At 39.8% G+C, this 21,010-nt stretch overlaps 1 protein-coding gene across 7 annotated transcripts in view; it reads right to left on the bottom strand.

Annotated features, from left to right (window-relative positions):
- The window catches only part of EPB41L4A (erythrocyte membrane protein band 4.1 like 4A), a 259,288-nt gene that overhangs the window by 38,914 nt on the left and 199,364 nt on the right, over positions 1–21,010 (bottom strand). For all 7 annotated transcript variants that reach the window (XM_019940833.3, XM_019940834.3, XM_019940835.3 and 4 more), the window contains 3 exons: positions 10,309–10,399; positions 7,702–7,785; positions 6,605–6,718 (listed from right to left, as the gene is read on the bottom strand). In XM_019940833.3, coding sequence (XP_019796392.1) covers positions 6,605–6,718; positions 7,702–7,785; positions 10,309–10,399 — 289 coding nt within the window. The remainder of the gene's footprint in view (positions 1–6,604; positions 6,719–7,701; positions 7,786–10,308; positions 10,400–21,010) is intronic.

The raw sequence follows: 21,010 nt of genomic DNA, 5'->3' as shown, positions 1-21,010 counted from the left end.
TCTTTCCTCTTCCTGTTACCGAAAATAAAACTGACCAACATCTCCCTCTCTTATTTACGAACTGTCCTTATAATTAAGGTCAGTCCCTTCACCTGTGCCGTGTGGGTCCCATCACCTCTTACCTACTCAGTGACTGTCATTAACTACCCTCCTATAGCTCACATATATTCAACTTGTCCTCCTAGCAAATTCTTTTACCAGCTTTTCAACATTCTCAAGTCTCTCCTATTTAGACATACACATACCTACTTTGACTCCACATCACCCGTGATTTCCTGCCCAGTCTCTCCTCTCTCCTTCAAAGCCACACTTCTTGAGAGAGGTGTCTATGCCCTTTGGTCTCCATTTCCTTACCCTTTGTTACACGTGCCTTTGCACTCCAGTCAGGGCAGACATGGCTCTTTAAGGCCACATTCACGACTTTCATTCTCCCATTTTCCTAACATAATTATATCAAATAACATAACACTGATATGTAAACACAATTATATAAGTATTGTTCACAGACGATCTAAACAGTGTTTCGGAACACAATTCCATTCTTGTATGGGTTTAAGTTTTTCTTAGCGATGATAACTGCCAAGTTTTCTACATACCTATCAGCTGCTTAGCTTTCCTTGTGCTTCTCACTGACTCTTCATCCCAACTCTGAGAAAACTGCAAAGCTCCTCCTGAGATGCACGAATACTCAGATAATCTGCAAGTTACATGTATATCCCTCCTGGAGCCCTCTGCCCTCCTGCTCATATCTGAATAGCCTGCTGTCTAGTACTGCTGCACAAATGTCACTTTGATTAACTCTCTTCACCATGAACCAGGGAATTCCTTTTGCTTCTGTTGGATGGTTCCCATATTTCCAGGTCTCATGGCCTCTTGTCTTGGTTTTGGTGGAACTTATTGACAGAGAAAACTGCGTGGCAGGTACATTATTTTTTTTTGTTTTGAGAGCTGAAATTTCTGACAATGTCTTTATTCTACACATACAATTATGGTTTATCTAGGCACAGAATCCTAAATTGAAAATAATCTTCCTTCAGCATTTTGAAGGCAATGCCTCGTTATCTTCTTTCCCTGCATTTGCTGTTAAGCAGCCCAATGCCATGATTCTGATTTGTCACCATTCGTGCATGGACTTTCTTTTCTCTCCCATTTTCCTCCCCGACACCAAGTTTTAAAAATTCTTTCTTAATCTATAATGTTTTGAAATTTAATGGTCTTGGTATGGATCTAATTTTTCAATCTAGTATGACAAATACTCAGTGGGTTCTCTCTATAGAGTTAAATCATTCCGTTCTAGGATATTTTCTTGTACTATTTCTTTTTTTTTTTTTTTGTATTTACTATTTCTTTAATAGTTTCCTCTCCTGCAATTTTTGTCTTTTTTCCCTTAGAAATTTTATTAGTCAAATGATTGATATCCGGGTTCGATCATTTTTAATCCTTATTTCCATGGATTTGTTTTGTTTTGTTTTGGTTCTACTTTGGGAAAGATTTCCTTAACTTTATCTTCCAAACCTTCTATTAATTATGGAAAATTCTACCCCACGAATTTAAAATCTGAAAACTCTTATGCACTCTTTCCTTTCAATACCACAGTTTTCACTTTTCTAAAGATAATAAACTTTTTTAGAAATTTTTCTTTGTTTCTTATATTGTCTCTATTTCCTGTGAGCTCCCACACGTGTACTCCTAATTGTTGGTTCAGTCTCTGTCTTTCCAAAGAGATGCTATCCTCAAGTGCCAGGTGATTATGGCTCTCTTCGTATTTAAGCATTAGGCACTAAAAAGACTGGAACCCTCTGGATGGTGCAGTGCATGTTAACTGATGGCCTCACTGCAATGTGGAGCTAAGTAAAATGGGTAGTCTCAACCATTTCATTGGAGGATCCTTTGAAAGCTGCTATCTGTAGGCCTTTCCCCTAGTATCTGTCCATATCCTACAGTGAGATTTTCTAATTTCATGCCTAGGAGATACAAGCTTGGCTTCTAGCAGTCTGGGAATGAAGAGAGACGGAAGCTATTTAGTAACCAGATTTTTCACTCTCTTCATTTTTCACAGGGACAAAATTTCTCTAACTCTTTTACAAATTAATCCTCTTCAACTATAGCAAATAAATGCTAAAGTTTCTCACAGCTCTATCACTGGCTTTGTCTTTGCATTCTATCCATACTGTCTATCTAGACAGCCTCAGTTCTATTTCATATTTCAACTAACACCTACGAGAAATCTATATTTCAGTCCAGATGGCTAATCTAGCTCCTGACTTATATCCAACAATCCATGTAAATCATGCATGTGGACGTCTCAAAGGTACCACAAATTCAACTTATCAACAACCAAACTCAGAGCTATCCTTTTTGAGCCTGTAATGTCCAGGTGGCTCTTATTTCAGTGCATCACACCTCAATCCATGAAATTGCACAAGCCCGGACTCATTCTTGACATCTGTCACTCCTTCACCCCTCATTTTGGTCCTTCTAGTCCCACTGCTTTTACCTCCTACAGGGTCTCAAAACAATTCACTTCCTTATATCTCCACATCACCACCTTAGCGCAAGCTCCCATTCTCTCTCGCCAGGACTCATATGCTGCCTCATCTATTTCCCCTACTACCTTCTCCTACCTTCTCTCTACAGGACAGTAGGGATCACCTTTACCCAATACAAATGCAACTGTGGTATCACCCCCTTAGAAAAACCACTGGTCTAGTGACCAAAATCCTTAACAAAGTCCAGGTGTCTTTTTTTTTTTTTTTTTGCGGTTCGCAGGCCTCTCACTGTTGTGGCCTCTCCCATTGCGGAGCACAGGCTCCGGATGTGCAGGCTCAGCGGCCATGGCTCACAGGCCCAGCTGCTCCGCGGCATGTGGGATCTTCCCGGACCGGGGCACGAACCCGTGTCCCCTGCATCGGCAGGCGGACTCTCAACCACTGCGCCACCAGAGAAGCCCTCCAGGTGTCCTTTGAGATCTGGCCTCATCTTTCTCTCTGGGCTCATTTCCAACACATTTCTGTTCACTCAGTGCTTGAGCAACACTGGCTTTTCAGCCTTGCTCCCCACTCTGTTCCATCCCAAGGCCCCTGAATATGTTGCCCCCGTTCCTGGAATGATCTTTCCTCTTCTTGCCTGCTCTGGCCTCAGCACCCAGCTCAAGAATCCAACCTCAGGGAACACTTCCCCGACCTCCTTGACTCAAGGACTCAGCAAAACTTCCCCTATTGGTGCTGGTTACACAAGTGTTTGGTTTGTTAAAATTTATCAAGCTGTTATACCTGTGATATGTGTACTTTTCTGGAGACATGTTAGGTTACAATAACAAGTTCTTATAAATCCCTCTAAGCACCCTATTAACTCCCCACTCAAGGACACAGAAAAGTTATAACTGCATAGGCATTTGTGTGATTCGTGTATTTCTTCCCCAAATTGTAAGCTCCCAAAGGGCAGGGACTTTCTCTAGTGCTGTTTAACACAGTGCCTGGCATAAAGTAGGCACTAATTAACATTTCTGAGTGTGAAAATGGACAGGGGTGAAAATAACTTGTACTGGCTAGGAAGTATGCTAGCCTTCTTCTTCTAGAACAGGACTGCTTAAACAAGCAGGCTTCAGGGTCTCCATGAACCTTGAAATAGTCTATGAAAATTTGTACATGTATTTAATTAAGTACTTTTTCCTCCTCCGGAATGAATCCAACATTTCATCAGATTCTCAGAGAGTTTTATCACCCAAAAAAGGTTAAGGATCAGTGTTCTAGACTCAGCCAGAATTTGATAGATTTATCCATTTAATGACAAACAACTGGCAAAATAGAAAATTTTGATATGTTTTTCAAAATATGTTATCCTGGCCATGCACTGCAAAATAGAATTTTCTATTCTTAAATTTAAGTCCTTGAGATTTCTCCATGCTGATGACAAATCTCGGTTTTAAATGTCAGAGTTCATCCAGCTATGCAGGGATTTGTGCTCAAGGGCAAGGTAAATATGTGTGAAAATAAAACAAGACTGAGAAGGACAGGGCAATTATAGGGCATTTAGAGGGGAAAGAAACAAAGAATGAGCTCTAGCTCTTTATACCAACATGCCGCAACGTCTAGTCTCCTCAAAACACACATGCCCAATAAGAGACCTTTCAAGTACCACACGGAACCAGACAGAGGCCCTGATGCTCAGACAAAAAGACTCTCTATAAAATCAAAAGCCTTTCCTCTGGATGGTGCCAATGAAAGGATCCTCTGTCCACGCACCACAATTACTTCTCTGTATTTCACAGGAAGCCAGCAGAAAACGTATCTCAGTAAAAAAGTCATTAAGTCTGGATTTGGGAATATGTGTGCTCCCGACTATTTCAAGCAATTTGTTCGGGGGAAAAAAATGTAAATTTTTACAAATAATGTAAAAACTTGATAAATTCATTTTCAAGCATATTAAAATAAAAATGACCATCTGCTCAGTGTGTGTAATTATTTTATTTAGGGAATGCTGAAAACGTACACTAATAATTTAGGATGAAAAACTATAAAAACCTATCTATTTAACAATCAAACAGTGCCAAATTCTTAATATATTTAGCAGTTCCCACTACCCACATCCCCTCAACACATATATACACACAAATACACTTTAAAGTGTTTCCCAGTGATGTTGCCTTGGTTTTAAGTGTTGTCCAAGATGAACCAATTGTTGGTAGGGAAGGAGGGCAGAAAATCTATTCCCCTGCCTTAAGTGATGACTCATTATCCCTGCCTTTTTCAGATGTACAGACCTGGATCCACTTCTAGACTGGAACAGTTACCCACAAGGAACAGCTACCATTTTCTCCCCAAGCCTGTTTTCTCATCTGTAAAAGTGAGATAATAATGCTGGGCCAGGGATTTTCCATCGGTTCTCAGTCCCATCTGGACCCACCGCTAATGTCCCCTGTATTGCCAAGACTGGAGGCCTTAATATCACATCTTCCTGGATTCCTTTGCCACTTAGGCACTCAGGAGAGATTTGAAGGCAGGAGGAAAGGGCAAGTGATTTTGCTTCTAGCAGCACCTGTGGCACCCACTGTTGCACTCCTTACAACTGGGGGTTCCACAGTGTTAGCTATGGCGGTGGTACCTCTAGCAGTGGCAGCAAGAGTCACTCCTACAGTGGCAGAGCCCCCGGCAGTGCCAGCAGCAAGTACAGGCACCCGAGGGCCAGCTGAAAGGCGGAAGCAGCCTTGACTCTCTGGGTGACACCCCGTCTCTCCTCTTACTCCTGGCCGCACAGTGTCCAGGTCGCAGACGTGCACCACTCTCTGCCTTCTGCTCCTTCAGTCCTGCCCACGTTTGTGTACCAATCCCTGCATTAATCCCTCTCTGCTGGAAACGCCTAGTGCCTGAATGATATATACACCAATTTCTATAGGGGTATCATAAGGATTAAATGAGATAACACATAGCAAGTAATCTGCTCAGTACTTGGAACATGGTAAATGGAAGCTATTTTTCCATTATTCTATCTAATCGTGTTGCTCACGATCCAGCTCCCCCTTCTCAGTCCTACTAGGTGAAGGTGATGACCTTTCCCTTCTTAATCACCAAAGGATTTCAGTGAAGTTGGACCTGGTTTGAGAAAGCTGGGGATGAAGACCCTGGGAAACTGGCAGACGTAGAAGACATCAAACAGGGATGGACCAGCAAGTGAGTACGAACAAGGGCAGAGAAAAGAGAAGGGCTTCTGCTTTCTAAATCTACAGTGTATACAAAAAGAACCTTGACAGTTATCTGAATACACGACCTGAACTTCTCATAATTATAAGTCACTTATAAAATACCATTTATGTAGGTACACGAAGTAAAACACTCCTACCCCGTCAGGTAGGAGTGAAATGAGTTTCTCTGGTAAGTGATTTCTAGGTCTTCCTCTCTTGGACCTATCATATTGCCCAGGCTGCTTTGCAGAGACGACAGTCCAAAACTGCTAGATATGATTTTTTTTTTAGTTAAGTACACACACGCAAATATAATCACACAAACAATGTGACCTGCTGGGTAAAAGGTAACAGGATTCATTTTCTCTGTTCTTTGAAAGGGGTTTTACTCAAGTTTAAGCAACAATATCAGTCCTGAGAGCTAAGCACTCAGTCTCCACTAAGAGATTTCTCTCTAAACATAAACCTATCTTCTCAGATCAAAACATTTAAATCTTCTATATATTAACATGTATCATTATACAATATATATTATATACACTACATATTATATATACTATATAATATCTATTCTCAAAATACATTATATACATTTTTCAAAATGTAGTCTTAACTACAATACAGAAAGCGAGTTCCCATCAATATTTTATGAAATTATTCTCTGAAACTCTGGCTGTTTAAGAGAAATGCTTCAGGACCCCTAGCTTATTTTATCTCAATTAAAAACAAAACATAAACATACATCCTTATTGTGAAGCAATTATACTCTAATAAAGATGTTTAAAAAAAAAGCCAAAAGCATAAGCTCTCTGTTACCATGGGGAGACAAACAATCATTATACTATGAGAGTAACCTGTGATTAAAATGCAGCTGGGATCCAGAGCTTCTGTTGGGAATTTAAAACCAAGGGTCGTTCAGCTTACCTCCTCCTGGTGGGCTGTACAGAGTCATGGTCGCTCCCACACGAGGGGTTTCGGCGGCGCGCATAGGGGAACTTGGGAGATTTCGTGCGGTCATTCGGGGAGTTGTAGAGTCCGCTGGAGTGGAAGAGGAAAGGTCAATGATGTCCGCAGAGGGCCTGGAGGAGCAACACCCTAACCTGGATCTAGGGAAGTGTTCATGACTGCACATTTTTTACTGCCTGGAGAATACTGGATCATGGGCACATGGTTCTCTTTGCTGACAAGATTTCTTGAAAGGAAAGAGAAGTAAACAAATCATAAAAATCTTCATTTTGCAAGAACGGGTTTGTCTCACTGGCCTTCAACAGTAAGAAATCAACACACACAAATGATGGCAATAACAACAACAATCTACACTTATGATGAAACCACCACATGCCAGGTGCTGCCTGAGCTGAGGGCTTTATATTCATTATCTCAGCTTTTCTCCAGATCAACCCTAATCACCAAAGTACAATTATTAGACCCATGTAACAGAAAAGAAAACAGAAATACAGAATGTTTAAGTAAGCAGCCAAGTAGAGTAGCTAGGAAAGAGGCAGAGCTAGAATCTGAACCACTGTGTGGTCAGACCTGGAACCACCGTAACTATACGGCCAGTAAGTTATGATGCAGGTCTGCTCCTGGTATGGTAGTTGTGAACAAAAGAAACTAAATATTTCTATATTTCTAGAAATAAAGGTCTACTAGAAGCACTATTCATTAGCTATAGTTTTCAACTCAAGTTTTTACAAGAACTATGAAATTGGGAAAATTACCATTTATATGTCATTTCGCATATTCTAATGACCACCAAGCCATCCTAATGCTCTTTCAGGCAGTTTCTTAGTATATACAAATTTTCCTTTCTGTCTTTCCAGGAGAAAGTTTCACGTTAGGACACATCCTGTTGACCTCTACTTCAGAAGTTCTCGGTCACACAGATGTAGGAATCTGACTGACTTGTCCACGGTTAGCCATCTCCAGCCACAAAGCAGTTGGATTCCATTATTTAACAAGCTGCAATTGCTAACCCCTTTTATACTGTTCTCCTTTATAAAAACAATGATTCTCTTTACCTCTGGGGGCCATTTTCTTCCCATGGCGCATGAGATTTGCTTCTTTGGGTAACAGGGCTGTTTTCATTCTTTGCTTTCTTAAAGCTTTAATTAAAAAACAAAAAGAGTGTAGAAATTAGCTAGAAAATAAAAGGAATTAATTAGCTAGAAAATAAAAGGAAATTAACTCACATACTTATTTCTTCAGTAAAATTATTTAACAAACGTTTTAAAATGTGTTTTTATTTATACCTGTGACTCATTCCAGAAAGAATATAAAGTGGCTACCTTAATTTAAAAAAATACTTGTTTCCAGCAGTACTCTGGGGATCTCTTTTCCCCTTCTTTCTTTCTAGTTTTACTTCTTTATGTCAACCAAATGCCAAGTCATCAATTGTTAAGAACCTTTCTAAAGAGTCCACCTGCAGGACAGGAAAAAAGGGTACCAGCAAGCGAAGAAAAGAGGCTGATGAGAAAGGAAAGTTGAGTATCTGGGCTCATGAAGCTGGCTCCCTCTTTTCAGCAGTGGTCAGAGACCGCTGGCTTTGGCCTTGGGTCTGAATCTATGCAGGCTGGTCAGCTCTGGGCAGGTTCAGGCTACCGGAACTGACTTTCTCTGCCCCCAGCTTCTGCCATATCTTGGCTTCATCCTTCCAAATCAGAATGACTTTCAAATGCTATTTCCTGACCTAGTATTATCTTTCTGCCCTAAGAATGTAAATATAACTGAGTTGTTATTCAATCCCAACAAATTGTTTTAGAAACACATGGGAGACACAAGGAAAGGATTCATCAGAACTCTTCTGTCACCAGGGGAGTAGGGGAGGTGTGTCACCTCTCACTTCCCCGGGAGACTCCACTTCAGAAAAAGATAGATCTACTTAACTCTTAATCCACTTTTAACCCTGGCTTTTTGAGGAATCCTCTATTTAATGGTCCTGGAATATAGTCATAGCAGAGTTCTTTGTAACAGTCAAGAAAGAGGAGAGAGAAAATAACAAGGTCATTTCAAAAAATGAAAATAAACTTGTACCCTAGCATACTATATTCATATAGGAATTAATACAACATAAGCTTAAAAAATTAGATATTTGACAAAGGCACGTAACAGAGCATTAGTAGATAGTAGGTATGTTTTACTTATATATGAGCAACATATTACTCTTATAAAGGTTAAAAAATATTTGGAAGATCAAATTTCTAAAGTAAAACCTTACTTTTGAAATGAGGAAAAGAAATATGGTAGATTTAATACAACAGTAGAGAGTTTGAGTGTGTTTAATAAATCAGAAAGAAAAGAGAAAAGGGAGATTGAGAAATGCAGTAGGGAGATGAAAGGGAAATTGAGAGAGCAGCGAAAGAATAATGAAATCCTGGGGGGCAAATTAATTGCATTCACTGACTGAGCTATTTCTCATCTGGAACTTGAGTAGGAAAATTTGGCGGCCCTTCAGGTATCAGTCCTATTGGCAAGAATGCAGTTACAGAGGGGATTGAACTCCTGTACATTCTAAAAAGCCTTGGGATCTGAATTTCATGCAAGATTACTGTTCTTATGTTGGACTTACCATAAGCATATCCTGTACATACAGATTAAGATGACTCACTAGCCACAGCCGTGAGGCTGACTAAGGGAAGCACAGTAAACGAAAGTGTAGGCAAAAGCAAAGAACTTGTCATTCCAAAAAGAAAACCTGTACAGGGAGCGTCCTATAACTAAACAAAACAAAATGATGGCAAAACCCTGGGGACACCCTGCAACTCTGAGAAATTTCATAATTTAGAATTATTTTGCTGAGAAATCATAAACTATATCCCTCCAAGTAACAACAACCCAGTTGAATGAAAACACCAGTATTTACTAATGAAGGATGGAGTAGATGATCTAAGAAGTCTCTCAAGGTCATGTATTTCTGACTGCTTGGACTTCTCCATGCTGCATGTGGAGCAGTCTCTATAGAGGAAGTGAGATGATGAAAGCTACTTATTGTATGTGTAACATCCTGTTCCATGAACATAATTCGAGATAGGAAAAAGTGATGCTGAAAGAGCGTCTTAACAGAGAACAAGGCTGATCTTTCAGGGAAACAATCCACATAATATATTAAGAGAAGGTCTTTCTGCTGGGGGAGGCTGCTGGGAAAATTGGTGCAGAGGACCATGACGACTCTTTATACATATGCAATCACTGCCTTCTGAAACCCTGTGCCTCTAAATGCTATAAATCCTCTTTCTAGGGCCACAGTTGAATGCATCGCTGTAATGAACGCAGTACATTGAACGTGAATATGATCTACTTTACTTCCCAGGTCCCTCTGAGTTAGTCCATTATATCATGCCATTTAAAAAATCCCATGGAATTTTCACTCTGCTCAGAGAAGGCAGACCACACACTATCTGTGACTTTATCACGCTATGACAGCAGGAGCATTTCCTTCAAATGAGAGGGACATATCCTGATGTTTTATATTTCACTGGCATTTTAAAGTACTCTTTGGCCCACAGAGTTTTTTTCATCAAAAGTACTAGTTAATTATCAGAGTGAAAAGATTCTTAACCTTGCCAACAGAAAAAAAAGCATTTCTGTGACAGCATATAGTGGTGTGTCCTTTCAGTTAACCGACTGACCTTTTTATTGGTGAAGGTGCGATAATTTTAGTTGTTCCTTCATTTTCTCCATTTTCCATGTTTGCAGTTACCCGATTTATGCTGTCTGATCCTAGTAGCAAAGAGGGGAAAGAAAGAGATAGTGGAGAAGAAAAGAAAGGAGATAGTGGTCAGAGAAACACAAAGAAGCAAAAACATATTTTTAAATGTAACTTTAGGGACGTCATGGTACATTGTATTGATAAATTTTAATTCCAAATGCATAATGAATTGCCCAATAAATCTGAGTTACTATTTTCTGAAATGTACTAAGCCCTCAACGTAACAATGTCCAAAGGGGTCTAGGTTATGGCACCACTGTAAAATGGTACCTTTAGAGACTTGAAGAGTTAAAAAAGTCCCCACATCAACTGTTAAAATAAGAATCTAAGATATTTAGTACTATTATATTGGAATGTAAGCCATTCCAATCGGTGCTTGATAACTACGTTGTGAAAAAAGTTACTGTTTCTTGGCAGGCCATGACAACCCTCATTCTCAATCAAACCGACCCAAAATATTTTGAACCTGAAAATATTCCAGCTCATAAGGCAAATGGCAAAACCAGAGGAATACAGACGTGAGTTGTATCGCTCACATTAAAAAAAAGTTTTCAAATGTGTTTTTTAATGTAAATATCCCTTAAGGTCTGAAACTGACTTTTGAAAAGCTTTTATTCCGCAGATTTGCATACACGCTAGATGAACCAGCAGAGGGAGCCCCCAGCAGACACAACGTTGGAAATCATGATCCAAATAAAGTGCAGCGGATGGGCCCATCCAGGAAGTCTGGATCCCATTCTTGGGAGGGAGGCAGATAAGCCTGCAGGGGTGAGATGTGCAGCACTGATGAGTAGTCTTCTTTTCTCTAGCGGCGTGGCCCTCACTCTGGGAGGCACAGGGGAAACCAGGGAGGGGATGTCCGAAGCCCTTGTTCAATTAACCATGTGGCAGGCAGGTGCGTCTTCCTCAGAAAGGCATCTTGTATGTCCACGGATCAGGTCCTTCAATCCAAAGAGTAATCACCCCTAACGGTTTTCGAGTCGTGAGGTGAGTCTGTAATACTAATAAGAGCTAATATTTACTGAGCACTTAACCATGTGTTGGTGCTGCCCCAAGTACTTCTGGGTCTTTTTAATCATATAATCCTCAAAATAATCCTCTAAGGTAGATACTAATATTATCCCCATTTTTAAAGATAAGAAAAACAGGACTTTGCCAAGGTCCCACAGCTCATAAGTTGGGGGGGCGGGGAGCAGCTTTAAAACCCAGCAGTCTGGCTCCTGAGTCTTAGCTCTAAGCCACCACAATACACTGCCTTCCATGACCACCTGCATCTCATCCTCAAAAATCAGTCTAAATTAAGGGTCCACTGGGAGAAACAGACTCTTTAGAAGTGAAAAGAATGTCCAATGAGGGGACTTCCCTGGTGGTCCTGTGGGTAGGACTCCGTGCTCCCAATGCAGGGGGCCCGGGTTCGATCCCTGGTCGAGGAACTAGATCCCGCATGCATGCCACAACTAAGAGTTCACATGCTGCAACTAAGACCTGGCGCAGCCAAAATAAATAAATAAATAAATAAATATTATAAAAAAAAAAAAAGAATGTCCAATGAGAAGAATATTTAATAGCCAACTAAGAGAAGAATTCTCTCTCAAGGGCAACCAACATTGAAAGACAACAAGAGAAACAAGTGAGCACCCCAAAGTTGGCCATTCCCTCCAGAACACTTGGAGGCAGGTTTGGCTACTCATCAGGAATGATAAACATTAAGGCATACACCTTGAACACAGAAAGAAAACAGTGGTTTCCAATAAGAGCTCCCAAAACTATTATTACAAGGAATTTGACATGGATTCAACATCTGCATTTTGTTCCTATTCTGGAACCCTGAAATGAAAAGGTGAACCTGAAGATATGTGGCATTAAAGGTACGCTCATGTGGGAGCAACATTCAGAATCCAGGCATTAGAAAACAATAACATTGAGATCTACGGAAAATTTCACCAGGTATAATAAATAGAACACAACCAACTCCCGTGAACAACCCCATGTGCTATCAGACATCAGAGTGGCCAGTCACTGTCTATTTTGCCATAACCCTTAATAAAAATCACCTAGGCAGATTCCCAAAATTTCAGGTGCAGATTTCAGATGGAGCTGCTTCTCAAAACTGGAATTCCATGTGGTATGGCCCTGGGACAGTGGCAGGAGGGATTAATTCATTTGTGCCCCAGACAGAATTACCCCAACATCATATTTTTAATTGTTCTGAATACATGTTTTTAAAATGTGGTATTGTTTTCAGCAGGTATTACTAATTTATACTGTAAGGGACCTTCATGTACCCAAGGCTATTTCCCAGGCTGAGCAGTCTTTTCTTTTTGTTTTGTGGCTTGTTTATTTTTTGTTGGAGTGTAGTTGATTTACAATATTGTGTTACTTTCTGCTGTACAGCAAAGTGAATCAGTTATACATATACACATATCTACTCTTTCATTACAGAGTACTGAGTAGAGTTCCCTGTGCTATACAGTAGGTCCTTATTAGTTATCTATTTTATATATAGTAATGTGTATATGTCAATCCCAATCTCCCAGTTTACCCGTCCCTCCCTCTCCCACCTGGTAACCATAATATTGTTGAGCAGTCTTAGTCTAACAACCTTGGGGAAAGTGAGGCTGCCTGATCACCTTCACCTGGTTTCCTTCCAAAGCTTCCAAAAACTTAATAAACAGGTAGATCAAAAACTGAGCATTATCTTAAAATAGAAAAATTTCAAACTATGTATGCATGCGTTTTTTCTTAAAGAAACCAACATTGGGTTATTCACAATATCTAAATCATAATTCTTGACATCAAACACTAAATCTATGGTTTTCCCAAAGAATTTCAGGGAAAAAAATCACACACAAGCTCTCTCTCAGATACTCACAAACACCATAGACAGGCTTCTTCAAAATAAACTGTTTGACTGACAAGACTATTTTACTAACATAAAATGGTATATATGTTAGTCATATAACTCTCATATACACATCATAACTAGATAGGGTAATACAATTTAATTTATGGCTCTTTTATATTCAAAACAGTGTACTAACCAAAAAATCTGTTTATATGTATTTTCCTCCTCTATAGCTATGTGAACTGGACAAGCCTATGGTGTAAAAGCCTTACTAGGAAAACAGACTATAAGGAGAAAAGCTACTTACAAGCCTTAACTCAGTGGGAGCACTTCTGAAGTATCCATTCATATAATATTCATATTTAACTATAAATTACTCTATTCTATTCATGAACGTAGGGTTCTTAAAAAGCCCTAATTAGGCAATACTTATTAGCTTTATATTACTAAATGTGCACTTAAAAGTAATAACTACTTTTTAAATTTTATTTTATTTTATTTTCGGCTGTGTTGGGTCTTCATTGCTGCGCACGGGCTTGTCTCTAGTTGCGGCGAGTGGAGGACACCCTTCTTTGTGGTGCACGGGCTTCTCATTGTGGTGGCTTCTCTATTGTTGCAGAGCACGGGCTCTAGGCACACAGGCTTCAGTAGTTGCGGTGCGTGGGCTCTGTAGCTGTGGCTCGTGGGCTCTAGAGCGCAGGCTCAGTAGTTGTGGCACATGGGCTTAGCTGCTCTGCAGCACGTGGGATCTTCCCAGACCAGGGATCGAACCCATGTCGCCTGCATTGGCAGATGGATTCTTAACCACTGCTCCACCAGGGAAGTCCCAATAACTACATTTTTAAAACACTGTATTTTAACCATTGTCCTAATTATGTTAAATGAGTGAGATTTTTTTTTATAATGCTACCATTTAAGAAGAAAGCTAAGCAATTAAGTTAGGTTATATATTGCTTACTGAAATCCACAAAGGTGAGAGCGATGGTTATGCATCATCTAGGTTTATTGACTCCATTTTGCTGACATGCACTAACTGCCTTCCTTTTCCAAATGTTTCCTCCCCTAGTCATCCCACCTTCCAGAACCATCCCTCCTACGTTAGCTCAGATTCTTGGACTAGAGAGAAGAGGTGATCTGACAAACCAACCACACTAAAGGGCTCATGTCTTCATGTATTAATTAGTCACAGAATAGTTCCTTTCTTTTTTGGCTCCATTGGGTCGTCGTTGTTGCACAGGCTTTCTCTAGTTGCGGTGAGCAGGGGCTACACTTCGCTGCAGTGCGCGGGCTTCTCATTGTGGTGGCTTCTGTTGTTGCGGAGCACAGGCTCAAGGAGCGTGGGCTTCAGTGATTGCAGCACACGGGCTCAGTAGTTGTGGCACGCGGGCCCTAGAGTGCATGTGCTTCAGTAGTTGTGGTGCACAGGCTTAGTTGCTCCACAGCATGTGGGTTCTTCCCGGACCAGGGATCGAACCCACGTCTCCCGCATTAGCAGGCGGATTCTTAACCACTGCACCACCAGGGAAGTCCCATAGTTCCATTTTAAAGAGAAAAAGGAAGAGTCAAATATTAACTAAAATAATTAACTGATAACAATGGAATTTCAGGCGTTGCTCCAGGAGAAATTTTGAGGCTGAAGAAATCGTTTTTCACCACTCCTTTTTCATTGTAAATTATAATGGACCACCAGAAAAGAATATAACATACATATATGAACAGTTTAACAAATTTATTATAAAGTGAACAGCTATTTAACTACTACCCACGTCAAGATATAAAACATTAAGGGAAATTTTCCTACACTATACAATCACTCCATTTGGTGTAACTCTTCCTTTCAGATAAGGCCAAACAGTTGTTTTCCATTTAAAATATCTAGAAACACAAATTATCATGTACATATTTCATAAAATATTAATAATACACATAGTGAAATTATTAAAATTTAAAATTATTAGTAAAAGTGAATAGGCCCTCAAAATCTTAATAAAATGAAGGACCTATCATTGTGCTCCCGTGATTGCCAACACAGTGTCTTATACATGGTGATACTCAGTGAAGGTCTGTTATTATAGAGGATGTATTTCTGTTTCTACTATTTTTTCCACTTGAAGGGAAAATTCAGGATAATGATATTATGTTTAAAATGTGTCAAAACCAAGACAAAAATATATATATATATCTGGATGTGGCCGTATGGGAAATTCAGGATGAGAGATGACATGCACCACATCCTACAAGCCTGGGCTACTTCTTAGAGCTTTAAAAGCAGCCTTCCACCATAGCATGCAATTCTTTTCTACTCCTTTAAATGAAAGTCACAGATTACCTACAACAAAGGTCAGTTATTGACACATGGTTACTAAGGCTCCTAGGTTAACCTGTATTTTATTTTACATAAAATATCAACACTAGCAAGACCAGTTAGAATTAGAAGCATCCAGTTCACTTTCCATATTGTTCACACTAAAAAGACAAAGGACTTGGGACTTCCCTGGCAGTCCAGTGGTTAAGACTCTGCGCTTTCACTGCAGGGGGCAAGGGAACATCCCTGGTCGGGGAACTAAGATCTTGCATGCTGCACGGCACGGCCCGGGCAGGGGAAGAGACAAAGGGCTTTATTCATGAGACTGGTCACATGTGGAAGAATAAGTTTATCAGGAGACTGCTATAGTTTATTAAGAAGCCAAATCTAGCTCATGACCTGTGATCATTTTTGTCTCTGGACTGTTAGGCACTACAGCTTAATACGGGTGCACACAATTCCCTACCAGTTAGGCAGCAGTGCAGTGCCAGTGTCCATAGCTCCATGGTCTTGTCTGTTAATTTTTTAACACCCTATATGCAAATGATTCCAGCCTGTGTGCACCGGACCACGACCAGGCTATTGTGTGGTTTGGCTCTGTTCACGATTGAGCGCCCTCATCGTAAGTGACCCTCGCCTTTGGATCAAGAAGAGTGGCTGTCTGAAACACAATCAACTTTCCCAGGATCTGTTTAGCTACTTGGTCTGGGGGCAAGTCTTAAAAGTCAACCGGTGATGTCAAGATTTCAAGATGTGGTGCTGAATCCATAGGGATGTTCAATTACAAAAACACTTTGCATTTAAATAGTATTATGAGTTTCACAAAGTTCATAGCTCAGTTTTACACCTGTCAACCTTAGTTAAATGATGTTATTTAAATTGCCATTGCTTTGAATTTACAGAGTAGGCATGGAGGATGAACGTGTGACATTAAAAGAAAAAAGAGAGAATGTCTTCTTCTGTTAAATGGGGAGAAGAACAAATAGCCAATAAGTTAAGCTGCATTGTAATATATACATGATTTCATTTTTAAAACTCTCAAATATGATACATTTGTAAACTTTTAGGTTAAATTTCATCTCATTTATTTTCATTTTCTTTTCTGATCTATGTTTTTAAAACACTGTATCTGATGCTTGAGACAAATAATCAGGACAGATTTTAACTATTCCCAGCACAACAGACTATTAGGTTTCAGTAAAGACAATCTGATTTCATATTATCTGACCCAGAATGACTTATCAGAAGAAATGTGACATTCATGAATTAAGAATGAGCTAATAACTGGAAATACATTTTAGCTCTCATTTTCACACTGATAGTACAAAATCACTTTGCCTTGGTTTCACCAACTTTAGACTGGGTTACTATGAAAAAAATGGCAGATGGTAGAGCAACTTATCAAAAATAAAACATATTTTTCTAACACGATGAATTACAGTCAAACAGTAAAATGACCAAGGAAACCTCACATATATTCATTTTTTTCCCTATCATCATGAAAGTTTATATTTGGCAGAACTGACACTCATGAAATTACGTAAAACACATTAAATTTCAAAACACACGATTTGGAAAATAAAAGTGTTTCAGTGTCCAGTGGCTAATTTTTTAAAGTTCAAATGCTTGACATCAGCCCATTCATCCCAAAGAGGCAGCCTGCTTCTCTGTTTCTGTATTCAAATATCCCAAGGGTGATATTTAAACAGTTACTTCTTTACCGTAAACATACAGACTTTTAAGACACTGATTTTGCTACATGTCAACTGCAAGATCGAACAAGGCATTCTACTAGAAAGCTGTAGGGTAGATTATAAAGAGTGGGTGCAGAGGAGAAAGATGCTAGGAAAATATGTCTGTGCATGAAAGATGCCTTCCCTGGTTGGTCTGCTTCCAATTTCTTCTTCCCTGATGCAGCACTCTCCTGGATCCCTCTGCTTTCCTCACGACCAAAACGGTCAGCTTGGGAGCATGAGATGAAAGCACTTCATCCTCTGCCCGAGCTACAGAGGCACACACGCTGAGAGATGGTCGCAAACACACTTCCTTGCAGGTCAGAAGGCCAGGTTCAAAACCAAGAAAAGCCCTTCTCAGCATCTGTTTACTCCCTCAGGCCCTCAGAGTAGAACGAAAGGGCTGTACCAACTGAAGAACTTCAGGCCCTCAGAGTAGAACAAAAGGGCTGTACCAACTGAAGAACTTGTGATCTACACCTGCGTATGCTTGAAGGGCTGCCAGATGCACTAACAGCAGAGGGGAGCCCATCTTTCCTTTCAGCCCTCCTAGGCCCAATGCCAACACCTCTCTGTGAATGGTTGGCTGGAAGCAGGAAGTGTGGCAAATCTCTTAGATATCAAGTTTTTTCTTCCTGTGATAGGAAGACACAGTTTGAGGGAATAAAACGGAATAAACGTTCACATCCTATCCCAGTACTCTCTTGTACTCCCCCCAGCCTACCACCCCCAACTCCCATCAGCGACACAATTTAGAGCAACATACCACAAACCTTCTCCAGCCATCTTTTCTCAAGCCCCCCATTTATGCTCACTTGGTCTAGGACAGGTGGACAGTTCCACACCTGACCTAAAGTCGGTTCTGTTCCAGAGGAGTGTGCTAGGCCACTGCTCTAGAGGTTTTATTTGATGTAATTACAGTAGTATATAAAGTATATACAAATACAAAATACATATAATTGTGTGTAAAGATCACTTTAAAAAGGCTTATTTGACTCAGGCAAAATTGAGAAAATTTTTGGTTTTTTCTGCTTCCATATTTGAGTTCATATCTAGGAGGTCTTAACTCGGGGTTCTTTAAGCTTTTTACACAAGTACTCACTAAAAGAATTTGAAAAATGATGTACCTCAGTGCATGTCTGTAAGATGCTATCTAACATTTTGCATCAAAAGTTTAAATAGTACCAAAGGATGCCATTTGCAGTATACAGTAAATATTGACATTTTAAAATGTAACTGTTTCCAATCTCTATGTTCATAGAGAACAGTCTGGTGGTTGCCAAGGGGGAAGGAGCTGGGGGAGGGATGGAGTGGGAGGTTGGTTAGCAGGTATAAGCTTTATATCTAAGAGAGATAAACAGCAAGGTCCTACTGTACAGCACAGAGAACTACATATAATATCCTATAAAAAACCATAATGGAAAAGAATATAAAAAATAATATATATTTATATATATATACATATAACTGAATCACCTTGCTGTATAGCAGAAATTAACACACTGTAAATCAACTATAGTTCAATAAAAATATTAAAACTGAAAAAAAATGGGCTTCCCTGGTGGTGCAGTGGTTGAGAGTCCACCTGCCGATGCAGGGGACACGGGTTCGTGCCCTGGTCCGGGAGGATCCCACATGCCGCGGAGCGGCTGGGCCCATAAGCCATGGCCACTGAGCCTGCGCTTCTGGAGCCTGTGCTCCGCAATGGGAGAGGCCACAACAGTGGGAGGCTCGTGTACTGCAAAAAAAAAAAAAAAAAACTAAAAAAAATCAATTAATTAATTAAATGTAACTGTTTCATGACTTTCTTGAATATAACCAGTGTAATAAAATACCATAGAAATTTGATACCCAGTCATTCATTTTAAAAATAGATGAAATGAGTTTAGCATTTGGAAATTTCATAGAATGTTTCTCTTGTAGTTGCAATTCAATTCCATCTCCTCTGCAAAAATGTATCCCAAAGTAATATGTTTTATACTTGAAAGTTTTTATTCATCACTCTATCTTACTTCTGTGACAAAAAAAAAAATAGAAATAAGGTAACAGTTTTATTTCCCATGACCATAAAGCTCTACATGGTAAAAATTTTCTGAACCAAGTTATCATTACAATTATTAATAGCATACCATATGAATGCTTATAAATAATTATTAAATATAAAAAGTAAGTTTTCATTGAAAAGTAATTCTTAATGAGATAAACAGGGTAGTTTTGTTTTCCCAATGATTACATGGATCTACCCATTCAAGAATATTCTGTGCTAAAGTGAAACAGTTTAGCAACAATTCTGCCTTATTTTTATTTGGATAGATTTTCAATGCTGAGAAACCCTGTTCGCATTAAGTAGAAATTTATATTATTCTGTTAAGTATTCTGTTATAAAGATATCACCAGTGTCCCAAAGAACTTCTAAGAGTTACATGTAGACCTATAACTCTACAAGTAGTGATATATTACCTAAAATTATTTTGAATTTTCTATCAGGTGGCAAATCAGTTGGGTCCTCCACCAATTTTGGTGAAAGTCAAAATGAGAAAATGACATGCAAGGATGTGTCACTTGACAATTAAGATCATTTTACTTTCCCAACACCAACCCAGGAGGTTTAACATTTAAAGGCAAAGCAGTGTAACAGATTCGGAATGGGAAAAACGTCTGCCTTTCTTTTAGAAAATGGGAAAACGTCCATTGGGAAGGGGCAAGCCTACTATCACAGGCAGACTGCTCTGAGGAAAGAGAATCTGGAAATTGATTCTATCAAAACTGCCTGGGCCCACATAACCCTTTGGAAGCCCTCTTGTATCTCCTCCCCACCAGGAGCTGCACACTCAGTTCGAAATCTTCTTTCCTAATCCACCCGTCTTTCAAAATCCGCTTCCTTCACAACAGCATCATGGATTACACATTTAGCCATAAGCAAACTATCCTCCTGGACACTTACAACTTTTCTTGCTCCAATCCACGACACCTGACACGTGTGCACGTATTTCAGTTTCTACCTCTTCAGTCTGACAGTGGTTAAGCATACAAGTCATACAAACCCAAATATGTTTCTCAGCTCTGCCAATTTACCCACTGTGTGATCTTGGACAAGTTATTAAACCTCTTTGGGTCTCAGTTTTCTCATCTGTAGAATGGAGATATCACCAACTCCTTACATAGTGGATATGAGGATTACATTAGGTAATTTCTAGAAAGCGTTTAGACAGTGCTTGGCATTTAGCAAGTGCTAAATAACTGCTGTAGTCTTTCTATATGATGAAGTTCCTCTAGATCAGGGGCCAAGTTTTATTCATTTCCTATGCTCCATGGAATAGGGTCTGCACTGGGTGTTTTTTCCAGCACCATCAAGTAATTCTTCAATTCTCAGCAGACACCGACTGGGTATCCTGCAATTCAGCTCTATCCTGACACTATCTACCTGGTAGTGTCAGATCCCACAGGTTAAAGGCTCAGCTCCACAAGACTGCCCTCACTTTAGATACCTGTTACAAGTCCAGGTTGCCACATGTGCTTCTGACCAACAGGCTATAGATCAGAGGTTCCCAAGACCCCCTCCTAAGATTCAATTCATTTGTTAAATCAGCTAACAGAACTCAGACTATCAGTTACTTACTAGATTGCTGGTTTATTATATATAAAAGGATGTAACTCAGAAACAGCCAGACGAAGAGATGCACAGAGCAAGATACATGGAAAGGGGCATAGAACTTCCATGCTGTAAGCACGCCACTCT

This window comes from Tursiops truncatus, chromosome 3 (genome assembly GCF_011762595.2).
Source record: "Tursiops truncatus isolate mTurTru1 chromosome 3, mTurTru1.mat.Y, whole genome shotgun sequence".
NCBI lineage: Eukaryota > Metazoa > Chordata > Mammalia > Artiodactyla > Delphinidae > Tursiops > Tursiops truncatus.
The sequence above is the reverse complement of the archived record's forward strand: the minus strand, read 5'-3'. Positions and strand labels throughout refer to the sequence as shown.